Source organism: Lissotriton vulgaris, unplaced genomic scaffold (assembly GCF_964263255.1).
Source record: "Lissotriton vulgaris unplaced genomic scaffold, aLisVul1.2 SCAFFOLD_637, whole genome shotgun sequence".
In the NCBI taxonomy this organism is placed as follows: domain Eukaryota; kingdom Metazoa; phylum Chordata; class Amphibia; order Caudata; family Salamandridae; genus Lissotriton; species Lissotriton vulgaris.
Genome location: NW_028245984.1, coordinates 836845 through 856408, shown reverse-complemented (window position 1 = coordinate 856408; position 19564 = coordinate 836845). Strand labels below are relative to the sequence as shown.

Below are 19564 nucleotides of genomic sequence, written 5' to 3'. Positions count from 1 at the left end.
TCTCTTCGGTTGGTTATTTATGGTTGAATTTGCGCTTGTCTTGTAATCCTTTGTTGTTGGTTTCTTTCTATGGCCCGAACATTAGCAAACACAAGATGTGGGAAAGGTATTCAAAAGATTATTAAAAATAGAATACTTTGGTAAGACTATCATGACATGATCGGCATTTTTTCTTCCAGGCTTAGCAACAAAAAAAGGAAGGAGGTGGGGTGCCCTGAGCTGTCTGCAACAAAAAAAGGAAGGAGGTGGGGTGCCCTGAGCTGTCTGCACCCTCCGAGACGACAGATCCGGGGCAAGGGGGTGCAGCGAGGGGTCCCTGGCTACATCATAAGGGGGTAGAGGGGGCTTGGAGCTGCGGGCAGTGGGCTGCGCGTGCAGGCCTGCGGCTATGGGGGCCTGCGGGATCAGCGGTGCTGGCTGCGCTGCCCTGGCTGCTGCTGTGCCATTTGTGTTCGTGTAGCTCCCCAGCCAATAGGAAAAGAGCTGCTCGAGCAACTTTAAAAGGACTTCTACCAGCTTCCAGGAAACCGGGAACTGTGGCGAATTTCTGTTTTGCAGATCGAGGCGTGCACAGTGGACGATGAAAGACACAGTCCCGCAATAGGGTAGAGACATATGTGAGTGGGCGTAGGAAAACTGAGGTATAGGCTTCACGCTCGCTGCTATAAGTTGTAATTTCTCCTATAGAACAGGCAGCCGCTGTTTATTTTTGCATTGCGCTTTCACTTTAAAGTGAAAGCAGGATCCTCAAATAAACACGCAGCACCAAGTCTACTTTTTTGTCCGGCCCATCCAGACTGGATCGCAGGACTTGTTTACATAACACGCCTCTTGCGATAAGAAACTGCTTCACGACAGCCGTGATGCAGGTGATCCAGTCCGGATGGGCCGGACAAAAAAGCCAAAAGGAGTCTCCCCAGAAAGCTTATTTCCAATGGCAGGCCAACGTTTAGCATAAACGGTGGCGCCAGCCAATGGAAATAAGGAGAGGGGCTTAAAGCCCTTTTGTCAAACTCCTCATGAGCAATAAATTTCACCGAGCGAGCTGCGCATGTGCACAGCAAGGCTAGGCGAGACCTAAAAAGGGAAACATGGTTGGTAGCAGGAGCGGAATAACAGCTTTTCTGGCAACTGGGTGTTACACCTGAAATTTTAGGACTAAATCACATGAAAATCATATTTAAATCACATCAAAAACCTTTCTGCATTGGGCATAGACAGTTTTAAGAGCGGGTTAAAGTTAAAAAGAGGCACATCTCAAACAATAAAAGCATTTTTACCAGAGATTAATTTTCAGAAGGCTCTTACTCGAATAAAAAAAAATAAAAGCACAATCCTATAGAACAAATAGGAATTTTTGCAGATATTATGGGATTTTTAGAATGAATGGGAGCTTAAAACAGAAAAAAAGCACGCTGGACCATCACTACACGCAGTGTTGATGTGTCCTTGCCTATAACTACAGAGAGCATTGATGTGATTGATGTGGAGAGGACAACTCCAGTGTAATAAGACATATTCAAAGCTGTGCCTATTGCCACTAAACTCTGCATCAGAAACAGTACAGATATCCAAGATAGCAGTAGAAAAATAAGTATCTATTGCAGAGTAGGATTTTCTGAAGGGCAAAGAAAATATCTGGAAAAGAGCCCACTCACAAGTTGGAAAATCTAATCCTCAAATCAAAGACCGCCCAAAAGCACAATATGTTATATGCTATTGGTATTTCTGGAAGGGCAGTTACTACAGAGCCGGTTTCTTGAACAGTGAATAAAGATGTGATAGAGCTCAGGCAGATAGGTGAAGCACAATATTTAATAATACAACAGTAGTTTAGGACACAATCATCTGTAGCAGAGGAGATTTAGTGGTGTTAGATCAAGAATGGAATGCTTATGTCAGAAGATCAGCATTGCTATCAGCTTCTAAGCTGCTGCGCTTGGTCCCTTTTCTTAGTGAATGAGTCTCATTTATTGCAGTAGGTTTGGGTGCAATTCACTTACAATCCTACCCTGCCTACGCCATTTTGTCAGAGTGTGGCAGGGGAATTGCCTAAAAACGGGCAATCAGACTGTGCCAAACAGTAGTATTTATGAAGACCGAAATGCATTGTCCATTAAAAATCTCAAAAGATCCTGAATGCTACAAGAGCCTAAGAAAGCAAAGCAAAGTCTTCTTCTACAACAGTATTCACCAGGAGGCAGAGTTAAATGTGATCCATGAAAAGACTACATAAAAAACTTCAAAAAACTACATGACTGGTGAATATGCAGGACTGTGAAATGCAACTCAATAGTAGGGAAACAGAAAGGTGCATAAACACATTAATGTACACATCAAAATACTATTTGTTTTGTTCACTACTAACCAACCTTCAAAAACCAAAATCAGGGGGCCTACACGTTTTCTGACACAAAAGGTTCTTATTCAATGTACCTTGAATTGCTGTTTACAAACATATTCTTACCCTAAAAGAGATGGTGCCATTCTGGAAGTGGCTAGAGTCGGAAGCATTGGAACCACGGAACACTGCTGTCTGAGTACTGGCATTGAAGATCCAGACCCCATGCTCCCAAACAAGGTCCTCCAGATTGTATGCAGGGTAGAAATAGGACTTTGAGATGTGAGTGAAGTCCGCAGTGTTGTTACCATCGTAATACTCAAAGACCTACAACAACAACAACACATAATTGTACATTACAAAAGCAGTTTTGCATCAATGAAAAAGTTACTTATATTCAATAAAAATCTTTCTGGTGGATACTCCCTATACTCCATCTACCTGCAAATTCCTCACCTGTTGAATTATCCTTAGGAGCCACGCTGGATCTGGAAACTTACAATAGCTCTCCTTTGAAAGTAGGGAGTGCGGGCTCAGTCACAGTGCCAGAAGAATTACCCACATGACATGATTGGAACAATATGGCTCCAAAATCCATTCCCCCTCTATTTTTTCCATTCCCTTTAGAGGAGGAGATGAGGAATCAACAATCAATTTGAGACTGCACAGTGTACAAATCTAGGCTGGAAACCTTTCAAATGTGGTTTAGGGCCATTCTTCAGACAGTGGAGTGTGCGAGATTGGGAAAGATTCCTCGCCTCTTTAACAGATTTTGAAGTAGACACCCTTAAACAGGGGAGGTTGTTGTGAAAGGCAAAGAAAAGCAGAAAAAGCCGCAATATATCCTTTGATGATGCTCACTGCACAGCCCACCTATGTCAGAGACAGAGCGAAACAAAGAACCTCTGATAGACATTCCTTCAAGGGATGCATGCTATGCACACAATCAGATAAAACCATCTACTTTCATAGTGGACTCACTTGGTGGAGGGGCAGCAGCCTGAGAGTGCTTCTTGGACCACTTCCCTTTGCCCCAGCTCAATCACCAGGCATAAAGATGGAGGTTCAGAAAGTTGGGGTGCAGCACCCCGCCCTCCGACTGGGAGAGGAGGTCTGCTTTAGGAAGTAGACGCAGCAGGAGACACAGTCAGAAGTATATTAGGCCTGCATACAGCATTCTCCTTAGCCAGTCTGTGGCAATAAAAATTATTTGGACCTGGTCCTGGCAAATCTTTCTTATACCCCAGGAATCAAGGGTAGGAAAGGAAACATCTAGTTAAGTGAAAAAGTTCCACCTCAACTGACACGTGACCCACAAATCTCTTTGTAGAAGATACCGGAGGGCACAGAACTACGAACAATGGGCATTGTCATCAGTGGACAAGAAATCCATCAGAGGTGTGCCTAACAGGGCAAAGATTACTGGGCCACCTATGGATAGAGATGCCACTGGTGGTGGGCAAGCTGACGCTGACTGAGACTGTCAGCTCTGGTGTTCAGAGAACAGGCCAGATAGTTTGAGGTTAGTCAGATTCCATGCTCCTACGCCCAAGTCCAATCCTTCGGCACTTCCCAGAATTTGAGCTCTGTCCCCAAACATCAGAATCGTATCCTGTGTGTCCTGGATCCTCTGGGGATGAGTTAAAGCTCAAAATGAAGGATGTGTCCATTACGGGCTCTATGAACACGAGGCACTAAAAGGGCTTTAGTTAAGACTTGGTCATTAAAATGGAAAGCCCAAATTAAACAGCAGAATTGAGTCATCCGAAAGTGGTCCCACACCATCTTCAGATGTAGAAAGGAGGATGCCCTGTCCGCCCACCAGCCACACATGCTCCATTAATGGGAGAGCTAAAGTGGCTTTCAAAGGGATGCAAAAAAGAGGATGAAGAGTGTTGCTCGGCCTGATGAACCCTGCCGCTGCCTCTGCACTGACAGAGGAGCTGATTTTGTTTCCTGGGAGGTTTGAAATTTTATTGTTTTTAGAACATTAAAAAAATTCTAAAACTATCTATAATCCTTCAGAGGTGAATGGAGGCCCAAAGATTGGGCTGCAGGTGTTTCCTTCTTAAACCTTTTCAGGGAAGCGTCCTCTGTTTCTGAAGAGCGGGGCTCAGTTGAAAGGCATATCCAGCTATGCCGCTTGGCCATCGCCTGAAAGGACCGTTGATCAGAGCTAAACATGCCTGCATAATGATACTTATGAGCCTAGCCACAAAATATTATGTGTCTATTCTTGCCCGGATGTCTAGAACAGTACTGTCCATGACAGACTAGCTCACAAAAATACAGATTCAGGCAAGTTTGAGACAACCACTGCATCCATATCTCACATCACAGGCTTATATCTTCCCAGGAGGTAGGCAGCACTAGGCACAAACAGGGCCAGGTTGCTTGTTGAAGAAATATTTTTCTCCACTGCATCCAATTTCTTAGATTCACTATCAGGTGGACTTACTTGGAATGCTTCAAAGTTTTGTTTTGAGCAAGATGATGGAAACGCTACTGGACTCCTGGGTGAAGGATGCATCAGCAGTAAGGTTGGGTTACGCCGACCCAACTTATATCTCTGTGCTACTAGACAGTTTACTGCAGGAACTGATGTGGACTTTTCCCTTACCTCATTCCCTGGTTTCTTGGATAACTCTTTTACAGGCAGTAGTGACTCAGCTGAGGATGTTTGAGGTTGTAGGACCTCAGTTAGAATTGTAACCCTAGACTCTTAAGTAGACCGTGGCATTCAAGAAGAACAATTGTTACTTACCTGTAAACAGGTGGTTCTCCAGTATTGGTGTCTTTCATAGATTCACATGCTTGAATATTCCCCGTCGTCGGAGTGGGAGTCCCACGGTAAATAAAATAGCAATAAATACTAAATATATAATAATATATAATAAATATATATATCCATAATAAGGAAAAACCCAAAAAATGCATACAAGAAGCATCTGGTACCTAACCAAAAAGTTCCACATAGGAATGCATGGGGAAAAAGAAGTTCCAATGCAGCCTATCCTTGTCATTATGTTAGTCCAAACTGCAGCCAATCAGGCGCCAGCAGCCCTCTAGAACCTTCTCCTCAGAGCTCAAGCCCTCAGATTTTCGTAGCACATGAGTGACCACAGAGTCTATGAGGAGAAGAGAGCCTCTGAGGGGAGGATGGGAGGGTCGCATGTGAATCTATGAAAGACACCAATACTGGAGAACCACCTGTTTACAGGTAAGTAACAATTGTTCTTCTCCAGTATTGGGGTGTCTTTCATAGATTCACATGCTTGAATATAGAATAGTAAGCAGTCCGGATCCGAACACAAAGTTTCCAGGATGCAATGTATACACAAAAGGTTGGAATCAACAGGTGTAAACCCATGCCATAGAAGTTATACAACTATATGTATACATAGAGAAGACATGCATAAGACTGGAAACCATAGGAGGAGGGTAGAACAGAGGCTCACCTTATTGAAAAAGATTACGGAGCACAGCTTGTCCCACTGCGGTATCTCCTTCAGCCATGGCACCCAGATTGTAGTGCTTTGTGAACGTGTGCCTGCTGGACCACGTGGCTGCTCTGCAAATCTGATGCAATGGAACTCCGGCAAAGAGTGCAGTCGAAGAGGCCACAGACCTGGTAGAGTGGGCTCTTACTGTAGACTGTAAAGGCTTTCTCGCTTTCTGATGACAGAAAGCAATCGCCGAAGCCACCCAGCGGGCTACTGTAGGTTTGGTGACTGGTCGCCCTTTTTGAAAACGGCCATAGGCCACGAAGAGCTGATCCGATTTTCGGAACTGGGCTGTTCTGCCGATGTAGAACTTTAAACATCTTCTAATGTCCAAAGAGTGCAAGCGTTGTTCCGCAGGAGATTGCGGGTTGGCAAAGAAAGACTTCAGTATAACAGGCTCATTAATATGGAAGTCTGACGGCACTTTTGGAAGGAAAGTAGGGTTAGTGCGTAAAAGCACAGAATCCGGTTTAAACTGCAGAAATGGTTGTTTAATCGTGAAAGCATGTATATCACTCACTCGACGTGAAGACGTCAAAGCAAGTAAAAGCGCAACCTTCCAGGTGACATACTTGAGGTCTGCTTTATGGATTGGTTCAAACGGTGCAGTCATTAATTGTGATAGGACAATGTTGAGGCGCCACTCTGGAGCGGGACGCCGAACTGGAGGAAAAGTCAGAAGAAGTCCTTTGAAGAATTGACGTATCAATCTGGATGAGCATAAGGAGGCGGAGCCATCATGGCGGAAGCGTGATATTGCCGCCAGAAAAACTCTTAAAGTAGCATGTGACAAACCCGACTGAGCCAGATGGAGAAAGAAAGGGAGGAGCTCAGCGGGCGTGGCACGCAAAGGATGTACTCCGGCGTCTGCACACCAGTGGCAAAAGCGTTTCCATTTCAACTTATAAGTCTTTATAGTTGATGGAGCCCTGGCCTGAGCGAGGATGTTACGACACTCCTGAGGGATGCTTAGATGTGCAAATTCACAGTGCTCAGGTTCCAGGCTGACAAACTCGGGGAAGAGGGGTCCGGATGGTAGATTTGACCCCTGTTCATGGAGAGAAGATCCATTCCAGGATGAAGAAGAATGGGTTTGCATTGAGACAGGAGTAGCAGCTCCGAGAACCACGCCTGTCGTGGCCACCTGGGAGCAATCAGAAGGATGTGGCAGGGTTCTCTCCGCATCTTCCAAAGTACTCGAGGCACTAGAGGGATCGGAGGAAAAGCGTAGGCGAAGAGATTCGACCAATCCATCAAAAGGGCATTGCCTTGGGATCCTTTGTGGGGATGCCAGCTTGCGTAGGCGGGGCATTTGCGGTTCTCTGGAGTCGCAAAGAGGTCGATTTCCGGGCATCCCCAACGGTGAAAGACCATATCGAGTGTTGGCTGGTGGAGTTCCCACTCGTGGTTGGATGATCGGGACCTGCTTAGGGAATCCGCCAGGAGGTTGGACAACCCCGGAAGATGAACTGCGGTGATTTGGATTTGATGATTGATGGACCAGTCCCAAATCGCCTCTGCCAGGCGGGATAACACCGGAGACTTTGTTCCGCCCTGCTTGTTTATATAATGCATGCAGGTCGTGTTGTCCGTCTGTATGAGAACTGACTCTCCCTGCAGCACTGGTTGAAATGATTTCAGGGCCAAAAAGATAGCCATAAGCTCCAACTTGTTGATGTGCCAGGTCTTTTGATGCAAAGTCCATTTCCCTTTGACGGACAGGTCTTGGAGGTGAGCTCCCCAGCCCTCCAGGGAGGCATCCGTCGTTAGTGTCAGATCTGGGGTGTTGGACAGAAAGGACGTGCCTGCCGCTAGCTGGTGTGGTTGTGCCCACCATTTGAGGGCTTTCTTCATGGGAATGGTGATGGAAACCTGATCGTTGAAGGAACCGGTGACTTGCCGCCACTGCTTGTCCAGAGCCTGTTGGATAGGTCGTGTTCGTAGTCGGCAATGAGGGACAAGAGCGATGCACGACGAAGCCATCCCTAGAAAGGACTTCAACAAACGGACTGAGACGCACTTCTTTGCTAGAAGTAGCGAAACTAGTCGGAGAATCCTTTGCTGACGTTCCCGGGAGACAAATGCCTTGGCTAGTTTGGTGTCCAGCGTTGCTCCTAGGAAATCCTTGCAAGTTGTTGGCTGCAATTGAGATTTCTCTAGATTGTTGGACAGACCCAAGGAACGGAATACTGACTGACAAACTGCAGTATGGTGTAGAAGTTGAGAGCGGGATTGTGATTTCAGGAGGCAGTCGTCGAGATATGGGAATATCTGTATGCCTTGGAGACGAAGAAAAGCCATGACCGGAGCCAACATTTTTGTAAAGACTCGGGGGGCCGAACGGAGGCCAAATGGAAGGACCCTGAATTGGAAATGAAGGTGCCCCACCTTGAAGCGCAGGAACTTGCGATGACCCGCTAGAATTGGGACATGGAAGTAAGCGTCTCGGAGATCGATGGTAGTCATGAAATCTCCGACTGAGAGCAAACGCAAGATCTCTGCAAGCGTCAGCATACGGAAGGTCTGATCCTTGAGATAATGATTGAGTGCTCTCAAGTCCAGTATTGGTCTCCATTCTCCGTTCTTTTTGATGACAAGGAAAAAACGGGAATAAAACCCCTTCCCTCTCTGAGACTTTGGCACTACTTCCACCGCACCTTTTTGAATGAGAAGGCGAACTTGATGAAATAGTTCTTTGAGGTGCGGAGGTGGCGGTCCGGAAGGTGGCGTTGGAGGAGGTACCTCGACAAATTCCAATGCATGGCCTCTCTTCACAATGTCGAGTGCCCAACGGTCCGTAGTAATGGAGGACCATTGAGAACCAAACAGAGAGATTTGACCTCCAATTCTCCGTTCGATAGACAAGTCATTGACGTTTGTTGGATTGTCCTCTGAAATTAGACTTCCCTCTGTAAGTTCTGGCAGGTTGCTGGCGGGAAGACTGCTGGCGGTTACCGGTGAAACGTTGGTTACCTTGGTTGAGGGACCGATATTGACTGCTTCCTCCACGAAAAGTGGATGTAGTGCCACGTCCTCGAGCACCCCGAAAGGGCTGCTTCTTAAACTGAAGGGTACCCAAAGCACGTGCAGTGTCCGTGTCCTTTTTAATGGATTGGAGCGCTTCATCAATATGCGCTCCAAATAATGACTCTCCGTCATATGGCATATCTAGGATTCTTGCCTGAACTTCCTGTCGAAACGAAGTTGAGCGTAACCAACCCTGACGACGCAGGACGGCCGCTCCAGCGAGTTGGCGAAAACCAGTGCAGGCTACATCCACTGCACAATCAATAAGTTCTTCTGCCGTTCTTTCTCCTTCTTGCAGAATTTTCTGTGCTTCTGCCTTGGAAGCATCCGGGAGTAACGCCACATAGGCGGACATGTCAGCCCAAGCCTGACGGTCATAACGACCTAATATGGCCATTGCGTTAGCTACTCGAACCGTTGTAGAGGACATGGAGGAAAATTTTCGCCCAATAGCATCTAGGCGACGGCCCTCACGGTCCGGAGGAGCAGTGATTGTAGACGCCGGATTCTTTGAACTTCGTTGAGCTGCCTGCGTGACGACAGAGTCGGGCTTAGGTTGACCTGTAAGGCATGCTGGAGATCCTACAGGAGCTTTGTATTTCTTCTCTAACCTCGGCAGTTGTGCTGGTAGAGAGTTTGGCGTCTTCATAATTTTCTCCCCTTCTGACCAGATGAAGTCTATAATCGGGACTGTGTGGATCTGTTTCAAGGGCTGGTTCTTGAAATCGTATAGGAAGCAATCTTCCTCTATGTGAGCTCGTGGCAATTTGAATCGCTGCGCCGCCCTGTCCATTAACTGGTGGAAGCCTGCGATATCTACTGGAGGAGAATCCCCTGTTGGCACCTGAGAAGGAGATGGTGTTTGAGCACGATAGTCATCCCACTCCGCTAAATGTTCTTCACCATCCTCATCTGCTTCAGAAACTTCACCATCATCACGCTCTGGAGGATTCTCGTCATCATCATCCTCTGGATAAATGGTAGTGTGAACACGAACTGATGTAGATCTGTGAACAGTTACAGGCGACGCCGGTTGAGGAGGAGCCAGAACCGGGTCAGAAACTGGATTCAGCACTGATGGAACAGCTGTAACCGGTGGTGTTGGTGGGAAACGGCGATTGTAATCTTCCAACATACTTTGGAGGTTCGATATCATTGATATAGGCAACATCGCAGTTGGAACTTGAGGGTGAGATGTTTGATGTTGGCCATACTGATCTTCCTCGTCGTTACTGAATTCTTGGCACTTAATATTCAGATCTGAAAGACTCTGCGCTTGGTTATCAGACGCTTGATCAGAATAAGTAGCAAACAGCGGAGATGGAGGATTAATCATCTCTCTTTCTGTGAAAGTCTCGAACTGTGTTTTGCTGGACTGTAAAGGCAGTAAAGGCATTGTAGCAAATGAAGAGGCCGGCGTCGAAATTGTGTCTTGCGTACGCGTCGACGGCATGACATCAGTCGACTTCTGCGATGGAATCGACTTGGAAGCCATCGTCGACGAGGAGACCGTCGACGGAGCAATCTTCATTGGTATCGTCGGAGCCATCGTCGATGGAACCTTCACTTTCAAAGTCTTCGTCGACGGAGTCGTCGTCGACGGAGTCATCGTCGACGGAATCATCGTCGACGGAGTGGTCGCCGACGGAGCGGTCGCCGACGGAGCGGCCGTCGACGGAGCGGCCGTCGACGGAGCGGCCGTTGACGGAGCAGATGGCACAGGCCCTCTCGTCGACGGGATAGACGTCGGAGGTGCGCTCATCGTCGAGGGCGTCGATGGAGTCAGAGTCTTCAAACTTCTAGTCGACGACGACCGGGTCGTCGACGAGTGAACTTTCTTCGTCGACGAAGATGAAATAGGAATTAAAGAAGACACGGTCTTAGAACTGAGAACCACTCTCATCGACGACGAAGACGTCGACGCTAAAGCGGACGACGATCCAGAGGCCAGCGTCGTCGTGACCGTCGTCGTCGATTTGGAACCAGAGACAGCCACTCTCGTCGACGGAGCTGGGACTACCGTCGTCGACGAAAATTCCGTTTTCTTCACAGAAAAACTGGACATTGAAGCAGAAGGAGACTGAGAGCTTTGTCTCGTGGGCCCAGACATGGTAGGTAAAGGTGAAGACACCGCAGGGGTCAAAGCGAGGGAAACTTTCCTCTTTTTAAGAAATGGTGAAGGCACCTCCTGCACACTACCACGTTTAGAAGCTGCTTTAGAACGGCCTGACACTTGACTTTCAGCATCAGAAAGTACATTGTCCTTGTCCTTTAGCCTTTGAAGCCAAACAAGTAAACGGCCTTCTCTGTCCTTTTGAGTTTTCTCTGAGAATTTTCTACAGAGTTTACAGGTGCCTACTTCATGGTCCGGGTAAAGGCAGTAAATACACTTACTGTGTTGGTCATCATGAAATAATCTCAGCTTTCCACAGGAGGAACAAGCTCTGAAGAGAGACTTCTTACTTGAAGACATTTTGGAGAAACTGGAACACTTGAAGAAAGAAAACTGAGCAGAGCTCAGGGAGACTCCCTTACAAACGACGTGCGGTAGAAAATCTGAGGGCTTGAGCTCTGAGGAGAAGGTTCTAGAGGGCTGCTGGCGCCTGATTGGCTGCAGTTTGGACTAACATAATGACAAGGATAGGCTGCATTGGAACTTCTTTTTCCCCATGCATTCCTATGTGGAACTTTTTGGTTAGGTACCAGATGCTTCTTGTATGCATTTTTTGGGTTTTTCCTTATTATGGATATATATATTTATTATATATTATTATATATTTAGTATTTATTGCTATTTTATTTACCGTGGGACTCCCACTCCGACGACGGGGAATATTCAAGCATGTGAATCTATGAAAGACACCCCAATACTGGAGAATGTCAGCTGCTTTCCTAAGGACAAGATGAAAAGTATTTCAATACATGGGGGCTGCCCTGAAGAACTACTCCATTTTTTTGTCAGGGAAGTGTTCGGTCCACTTGCGTTCTCCAGGGCCAAGTAGAACGCTGTATCAGGAGTGGGTGGCAGCAAATGGGTTGCTTCATTACTATCATCTGTATCATGCCGTACCGCTTCTGGCACTTTAAGATGATCGGAGTCAGTGCTGAAAAAGTCATGCATCATCTGCCTATAATACAGGCATAAAAAGACATCTCTCAGTTCCTATTTATACCTTTTCTCCACCAGTATTCACTGGGCCTCCTTCCTAGACGTCATTAGAATAGCTGCAGATTTCGGTATGGGCTACTCTGTAGGAAGCACTGAAGTATGGGTGTCAGTGATGGGTCTAGGTTAAAGATATAGGCACTGGGATGGCTCCAGTCAGCAGCAAAGGTGTTCCTTCCAAAACAAAGGTGACGTATGGCACCAGTGGGAGACCCACCAGAAGAACCCCAAGAGGAGCTAGAAATGTCCCATGGGGCCCAAAGGTGTGCCAGATGGAACAATGCATGCTGGAACATCTCCAACACTGCCTGGAAGAAGAGGGCAGGAGCATCCATGGCAACCCTGGGTAAATGGGAATCAGCACCATTATTAGCACAAATGAATAGAGGGATGGAACAGGCCACAGGATTGGTGCTAAAGTAATATCTACTAACACTCATTCAGAAGACAACTCTGCAGGAGATGGAGGAACCAGAGAGGATTTACTTACCTATTGACTTCGAACATGGAGACAAACAGTCTCCAGTTTTCCGCCTCTTCTTGTGTTTCCTCAGTTTCTCTCAACAGGACTTAAGATGAAGGTGAGAAATGAGAACCAGAGGGGGAACCCAACCTGGATCAAAACCCGGGTCGAGCAGAACACTGCTCGCATGACAAAGTCCTGCTGCTACCCCAGGACTTCCGATAGACCTCCTGGGGGTTCGAAATGGACATTTGTCCTCTGCAGGCTGAATAGGGCTTGAAACCTGACTTCTGGATAGGGTAAAACCCCTAAGCACTGCACAGGTTAAGAATTTTGGAAGAAAAAAAGCAGCGAAGAAAATTACCAAGTGAGAACAACAATAAGGATGGAAGAAGCTCCAGATTGAGACAAAGAGTGAAGACATTCTTAGGATTCTTATTGTACTATTCAAAGTGTGCTAATAATTTTGTGATAATTATGTAATTTTTTTTATTTTTTTTTAAATTTTATTTTAAAACAGTTTATTGCATATTTCACAGTGTACACTGTCTTTTGCGCACAACCCGGAGGCTGGCGGCTTTCTACCAAAAAATATCATACACAGCTTTGATTGCCAACTACCTCAGGGTCAGGCAGCGAAGTTATTGCTATAACAGTGCATCTGAGATGAATCATTCGCAGTGCATATATTCGTATCATAACCCAAGAAACAGCTAAACCCCTTGCTCCCACCCCCCCTGCCACCCACAAGCTTCAGAAACCTTCTCCTACTAGTGCATCTTATAGTCTAGCACGTTTCAGCTGTCTTGCCGGTGTCCTTATACACCGTCCTAAGTGTAGAGTGTTTCCTATCCTTCCGCACAATTGTGCGCCACCCTTGATGCGGCCTACCCTCAGTGTACCGTCCTATGCAGAAGTGTGTCCAATATTTACAGTCTAGTCTGTCTGGTAATCCGCGTCCCCCGATCGCAGCCAAGCAGCAAATGGTTCCCATATATATCAGATGGTCTAGATCTACTAGGCATTAGTTCCCAGAAGATCGTTAACGGGTCCTTGCAATATGTAACTGCCCTAATCCAATCCGCTATCGTGGGTGGGTTCGGCTTCTTCCAATGTATGGCTACCTGTCTTTTTGCCAGCAGCAGCAACATAGCCACGAGTTTGCGGTGCACTGTCTGAACTCCCTTCACATACTGAACTGTAGGTAATGGGATGTGCACAGCCTGTGTTTTATTGCAATTTATCCGTGCTCCTGGGTATCTCCCTCCTCCAGGGGAGTGTCCGACAATTCCAAGTGTAGCAGGACTATTACACCATAGTCCTCTCTCCCCGGGCACAAGTTGGGGCTGAAACTTCAGCAAACCATGTTCAAACTTTTCTGTTTAAATAATTTCAACTTTAATTCCAAATTTAGTTTTATTGCGTTTTTCCAAATAAATTCCTCATGTTTTTTTCACATGTTATTGTGGAAACATTTTTGCCAAACTTTAAATCCTCCAATGCATTTCGGTGCCCCATGCACCTTCATCAGGGAAATCTGAAATCATACAAATAAGGCATTTTATATACTGTACATTTTTACATTTTTACTATGTAAAAAGGTTGAGGTGAATACCTAATAGGACTAGATACGAACATTCGCTAATATGCAATTACCAGTATGATGTATTAATATGAAATGTGCAGTATATAAGATGCCTTGTTTGTATGATTTCAGATTTCCCTGATGAAGATGCATGGGGCACCGAAATGCATTGGAGAATTTAAAGTTTGGCAAAAATGTTTCCACATTAACATGTGAAAAAACCATGAGGAATTTATTTGGAAAAACGCAATAAAACTAAATTTGGAATTAAAGTTGAAATTATTTAAACAGAAAAGTTTGAACATGGTTTGCTGAAGTTTCAGCCCCAACTTGTGCCCAGGGAGAGAGGACTATGGTGTAATAGTCCTGCTACACTCCCTGCACATACCCCAGCAGGGCCAGCATCAAGGTACCAGTCAGTGGACCTCCCGTTATTTGACCTATATGTTTAAATATGTCTGTCCAATAACGTGCCATAGGTGAAAACGCAGCGCCTTGGGCTCCACACCTCCAACATCTTGCATCCAATTGTAGTCCCATCCTATGCAATTGTGACGGAGTGAGGTATAAGCGGTGTAAATAATTAAAATGAATAAGTCTGAGCCTATAGTTTGGTGAGAGATATTCCAGCTGCGTGCAGCAGAACGTTCATTGCTCATCTGTTATGGTCAAGCAGCTTCCTCTTCCCTTGCCTCCCTGGACATAGTGCTAATGAGTGGAGATTCCTTTTGCGTAATGCTACATAGACGGGTGAAAAGCTTTCGGGGCGACAGGTTTGCCAGTACATTCTCTAGCACAGGCAAAATGGGTGGTTCACTTGGGAACTCCTTATATTTGGACCTGCAAGCTGCTCTGATCTGATAATATAGTAGCATATCCGAAGCAGTGGGAGGTTGCAAGTCGCACATACCATGTAATGTCAAGAACTCTCCGGCTGGAAATAAATCAATGCCTTTTCCAACTTATGTGCCCGTGCCCTAAGTGTAGTAGCCTTGTCCAATAGAGGACTGAGCAGTGGATTGCCACTTAGGGGCATAGATGGGGCATAAAGAACCTCCTGGCGTGCCCTCTGAGCAATGCCTTTCCGAGCCCAGCGCACTGCCTCTACTGTATCCATTTCTTGTCTCGGGCGTTTGTAGGGTTGGAATACAGCCGTATTGAGCGGGAGCAGTGCGATTCTATCAATTTCTATTGCCACGTGTGGCTGAAATGGGGTAGGATGTTGCCAGAAGTGCAGGAACTGCGCCTGTGCGCTGTAAGCATATAATTTAAAATCCGGGGCTCCCAGTCCTCCATGTAAGAAAGGCAGCGTCAATACCTTCCATGAAATTCGGGGCTGCTTACCTGCCCACACCAGCTCAAGAATGTTGGTGCAGAGACGCTTGAAATAAATGCACATTAAGCGGCATAGGAATATTAACAAAAAGATAAAGAAATTTGAGGAGGATTACCATCTTTGCAATGGCTATGCGCCCCGTCAGGGATAGCGGGAGAGTTTTCCTCCTCAATATCTTGCTCTCCAGCCAATCCATTGCCCTGCCGTAGTTGGCAGTCCATATGTCCTGCATCGTTCTACTTCTATATATGCCCAGATATCTTACCTCACTCTCTGCCCACTGAATCAGAAACTCTGAATTAAAAGGTGTTGTGTCATCGGTTAGTGGTATCAACATGGACTTTTTCTAGTTAACCTGAATCCCCGTCAACCCCCCATATCTTATGAACTCCCTCATTAACACATCAAAGTTGACTCGGGGGTTAGTCAAGTATATCGTTATATCATCGGCATACATAGAAATGAGTATGCCTCTCGTGGTGAACCCTATGCTTTTTGGACTGTGGTGTTGGCAGAGTTTCGCCGCAAGTTGCTCTGTGGCGATTGCAAACAATAAGGGCGATAGTGGGCATCCCTGACGTGTACCTCAGTGATGTTGAAGGGTTTAGATAATTGACCATTAATCCGAACTCTAGCCGTCGGGTCGGTATATAGGACGTGAATTTGTCTGATAAATACTGGGCTGAGACCCAGTCTCGTCAGCAGAGCAAATAGAAACGTCCACTCCAAAGAGTCGAACGCCTTCGTGGCATCCAACAGTGCAGCCGTGGCGTGCACAGGAGGTGCCAAATAGTGCAGCACACCGAAAATCGTACGCAGATTGTGGGCAGTGAAGCGGCCCGGTATAAAACCAGACTGGTCTGGTAAGAGCTATCTTTGGTAGCATGGGATGTAGCTTGTTCACTATCAATTTGGCATACATTTTATCAGAAATAATGGGCGGTACGAGTCTGCTTTGGTAGGGTCTTTGTCTGGTTTCAAGATTGTTTTTATGGTGGCTTTGTGCAGTGTCGGTGGAAGTACCCCTATCTCCATGGCCTCCAGGTACATCTGCAGTAATCTGGGGGCCAGAATATCAGCATATTCCTTGTAAAAGGCTGCTGTTAGTCCATCTGCCCCTGGGGCTTTGTCCCCTGGCAAGCCACTTATCATTTGCTTTACATCCTCAATTGTTATTGGCAGCTCCATATATTTCTGGGCGCTGTCATTAAACCACGCCAGCCCTATTTCTTCCAGATAGTCAGTTATATCTGCCTGCGAAGGGGTTGGTAGGGAAGTGTATAATTTGGAATAATAGAGTGCAAATTCCTCCAAAATAGCAGCCGGTGTTCTGAGCACTCCTCCAACCTCAGTTTGGAATTCAGTTATATAGGTGGCACCTTTGGGCGTACTAAGCAGACCCGCCAATGTCTTGCCTGGTCTCCCGCTCTCCCTGTATCGTCTGGTCTGTATATATTTGTGCAGATATGCCGTCTGTCTCTCTGCCTCTTCCTGGAATTCTGTTAGTTTAGTTCTTATGCTAGCCGCAGTTGCCTGTGATGGATTCCGCATCTGCAGCCGTTCTAGCTCCCCTATTTCGTGCTCCAATCTGCCCAGCGTGGTCCGGATGTCCCTCAGTACTCCGGTTTTTAGCGATATACAATCTCCTCTGATAACCACGTTAAAGGCTTCCCATGCATACCTGGCGAGTCGACCGACCCCTCGTTCAATGCGAAATACCCCTCAATCTTGTTACGGAGCTCCTCGCAAAAAACCAGGTCTCGCAGAGCGCCTGATGGGAATTTCCAGGCGAAGGGCTTTGTGTATGCAGGGGGAAGGCGTAGCCTTATCTGGACAGGTGCATGGTCCGAGAGAGTACGGGAGAGATGCGTGGCATCTTCTAGCCATGTGTGTATGTCTCTGGAGACCAGCCAAAAATCCAGTCTCGACCACGCATTTCTATGATGCGTGACGCATGTCCCCTCTTTAGTCGTTGGGTGAGTGGCTCTCCAGGAATCGATTAGATAGGTCATCTCACGTAGCGCCTCCGCTGCCTTCGGATGGTGCATCCGTGAAGATCCCTGCCTATCTACAGCAGTTGAGAGTACTACATTAAAATCTCCTCCCCATAATATTGCCGTGTGTCTCAGTGTTCTAATCTTGTGCCATATGTGTTGGGAAAATTCCGGACTGTCCGTATTTGGACCATAAGTGTTAAGTAGAGCCAGATGCTTATTACAAAGCTCTCCCTGCAATATTATGTGTCTGCCGTTCTTATCCGTAATCGTGTTATGCGTTCGCCAATGGACCCCCCTGCGCATGAGTATCGCAAATCCTCTAGAATAGTTGGAATAACCAGCCTCAACTACCACCTCCCAGCATCTGGTCTTAAGTATCCCTGCTGCTGAGCTAGTCAGGTGCGTTTCCTGCAAAAAACAGATATCCACCCCATGTCTCATCAAATAAGATTGTATGAGCCTAGTCTTTCTACGATCATTGAGGCCGCGCAGGTTCCAAGTAAGACATTTCAGTGTATTAATATTATCTAAGGCGGACATCACAGCTAAGTAATTTGCAGTCTATCAATGTAGCCTCGCACAATACCACAGTATCTCTACAAACTGAACTCTTGCACTTGTTTACTAGTACATCGTGGCCGTGCCCAACAGCAGCACATCCAGCGGATCAAATCAGTTCTCCACCCTTTTATCTGAGCTTCAAACGGCAGTCCAAAAAGAATAAACATCCCAACTACCCTCCCGCCATCCACACCAACCCCCCAATCAGGTTGTGTAGCCCCCCCCCCCCCCACCCCCTCCCGTAACATCCCCCAGACCAAAAGATACAGCCAAACAAAGGGAATCATCCCACGGGGTGCGTCAGGTCTTCCGGCATCATCCCCTGTGCTTGTGGCAGGGTGGCCAAGCTGCAACTCGCACACTTACACACACTGACCCCGTCCATAGTCAATGATCTGTTTCAGTCATCTGGGGCAGTCCCCAATAGACAGTGCAGAGCATCCCCCACATAGTATCAGAGCATTTGTCTTACCCCAAGTCTTCCATCCATGTTGCTTCAGCCACCTCAATCGCCGACTGGCACTATCTCCGCCAGCGCGCGCCAGCCAATGTCAATCATTATCACTGAGTCTGTACTGCAATTGTCCATCCGCCTGCGTCTTCTGCGACTTGTGTTCCTTCGTCATCTGCTTCGCATATGTCAATGCAGCCTTAGCGTCTGTGAAGAAGGTGGGCTTCCCGGGACCCTGGACCCTCAGCTTAGCCGGATATATCAAGGCGTATTAAGTTCCAATTTGTTGAAAGATCTTTTTAGCAGGGATAAACTCTCTCTCTGCGCCGCCTGAACCTGCAAGGTAAAGTCTGGATATAGAGCAATCTCATTGCCTTTGTATTGGATGGCGCCCTTTTCACGAGCGAGCCGGAGTATTATGTCGCAATCTCTATAGTTCAACACTCTCGCCAATATTGGCCTTGCGGGCACGCCCGGTTTAGGTCGTGGTCTCAGGGTTCTGTGCGCCCTTTCCATGAGGAACATCGGGGACAGGCTGGAACCAAAGAGGTCTTTTATCATGCCTTCCACATACAGCTCCATATTAGGAATATCTGTGGATTCCGCAACTCCCGTGATACGTACATTGTTTCTCCTCGAGCGGCTTCCAAATCCTCATTAGGTCTTGACTATTTGATCACATAAGTGATAAATAGACGAGAGTATTGAGGGCCAAATAAGCTCTGAAACAAACAGCAGATTTGCCACAGTTCATGTGCTCCCTGCGCGTGCACAAACCAGCTACGTCACAAAACACCATTTGTCTGTCAGTGCCTCACACACTTCAACGGCTCCGCTCCCCGCCCCCCGCCTGCACTTCGCACTCTCCTACTTCCCTCCCACCTCCCACGGCCGCTCTTTTCATTTGCGCGCTCTGCAGGTCACCATTTGCCAGCATGTGTCCACCGCCCTGTTTGCTGCCAAACTCGTCACCTCTTTTCTCTGTCGCTTCAGGTACTTCCTCTCTCTCCCTTTCCTGCCCGTTTTCTCTCGCTCCTATCTCTTCTCTCCCTGTCCTCTCCTCATTATTTTTACGCCCCCCTTTCCTGCACTCTTCCTTTCTTCGCTCGTTTTCTTATGGACATAGCCAGCGGA

At 46.9% G+C, this 19564-nt stretch overlaps 1 protein-coding gene across 1 annotated transcript in view; it reads right to left on the bottom strand.

The window, feature by feature from the left end:
• Window positions 1-19564, bottom strand: part of LOC147666196 (glycosylated lysosomal membrane protein B-like) — a 104668-nt gene that overhangs the window by 52377 nt on the left and 32727 nt on the right. The window contains exon 3 of the mRNA XM_086949222.1: window positions 2468-2668. Coding sequence (XP_086805348.1) covers window positions 2468-2668 — 201 coding nt within the window. The remainder of the gene's footprint in view (window positions 1-2467; window positions 2669-19564) is intronic.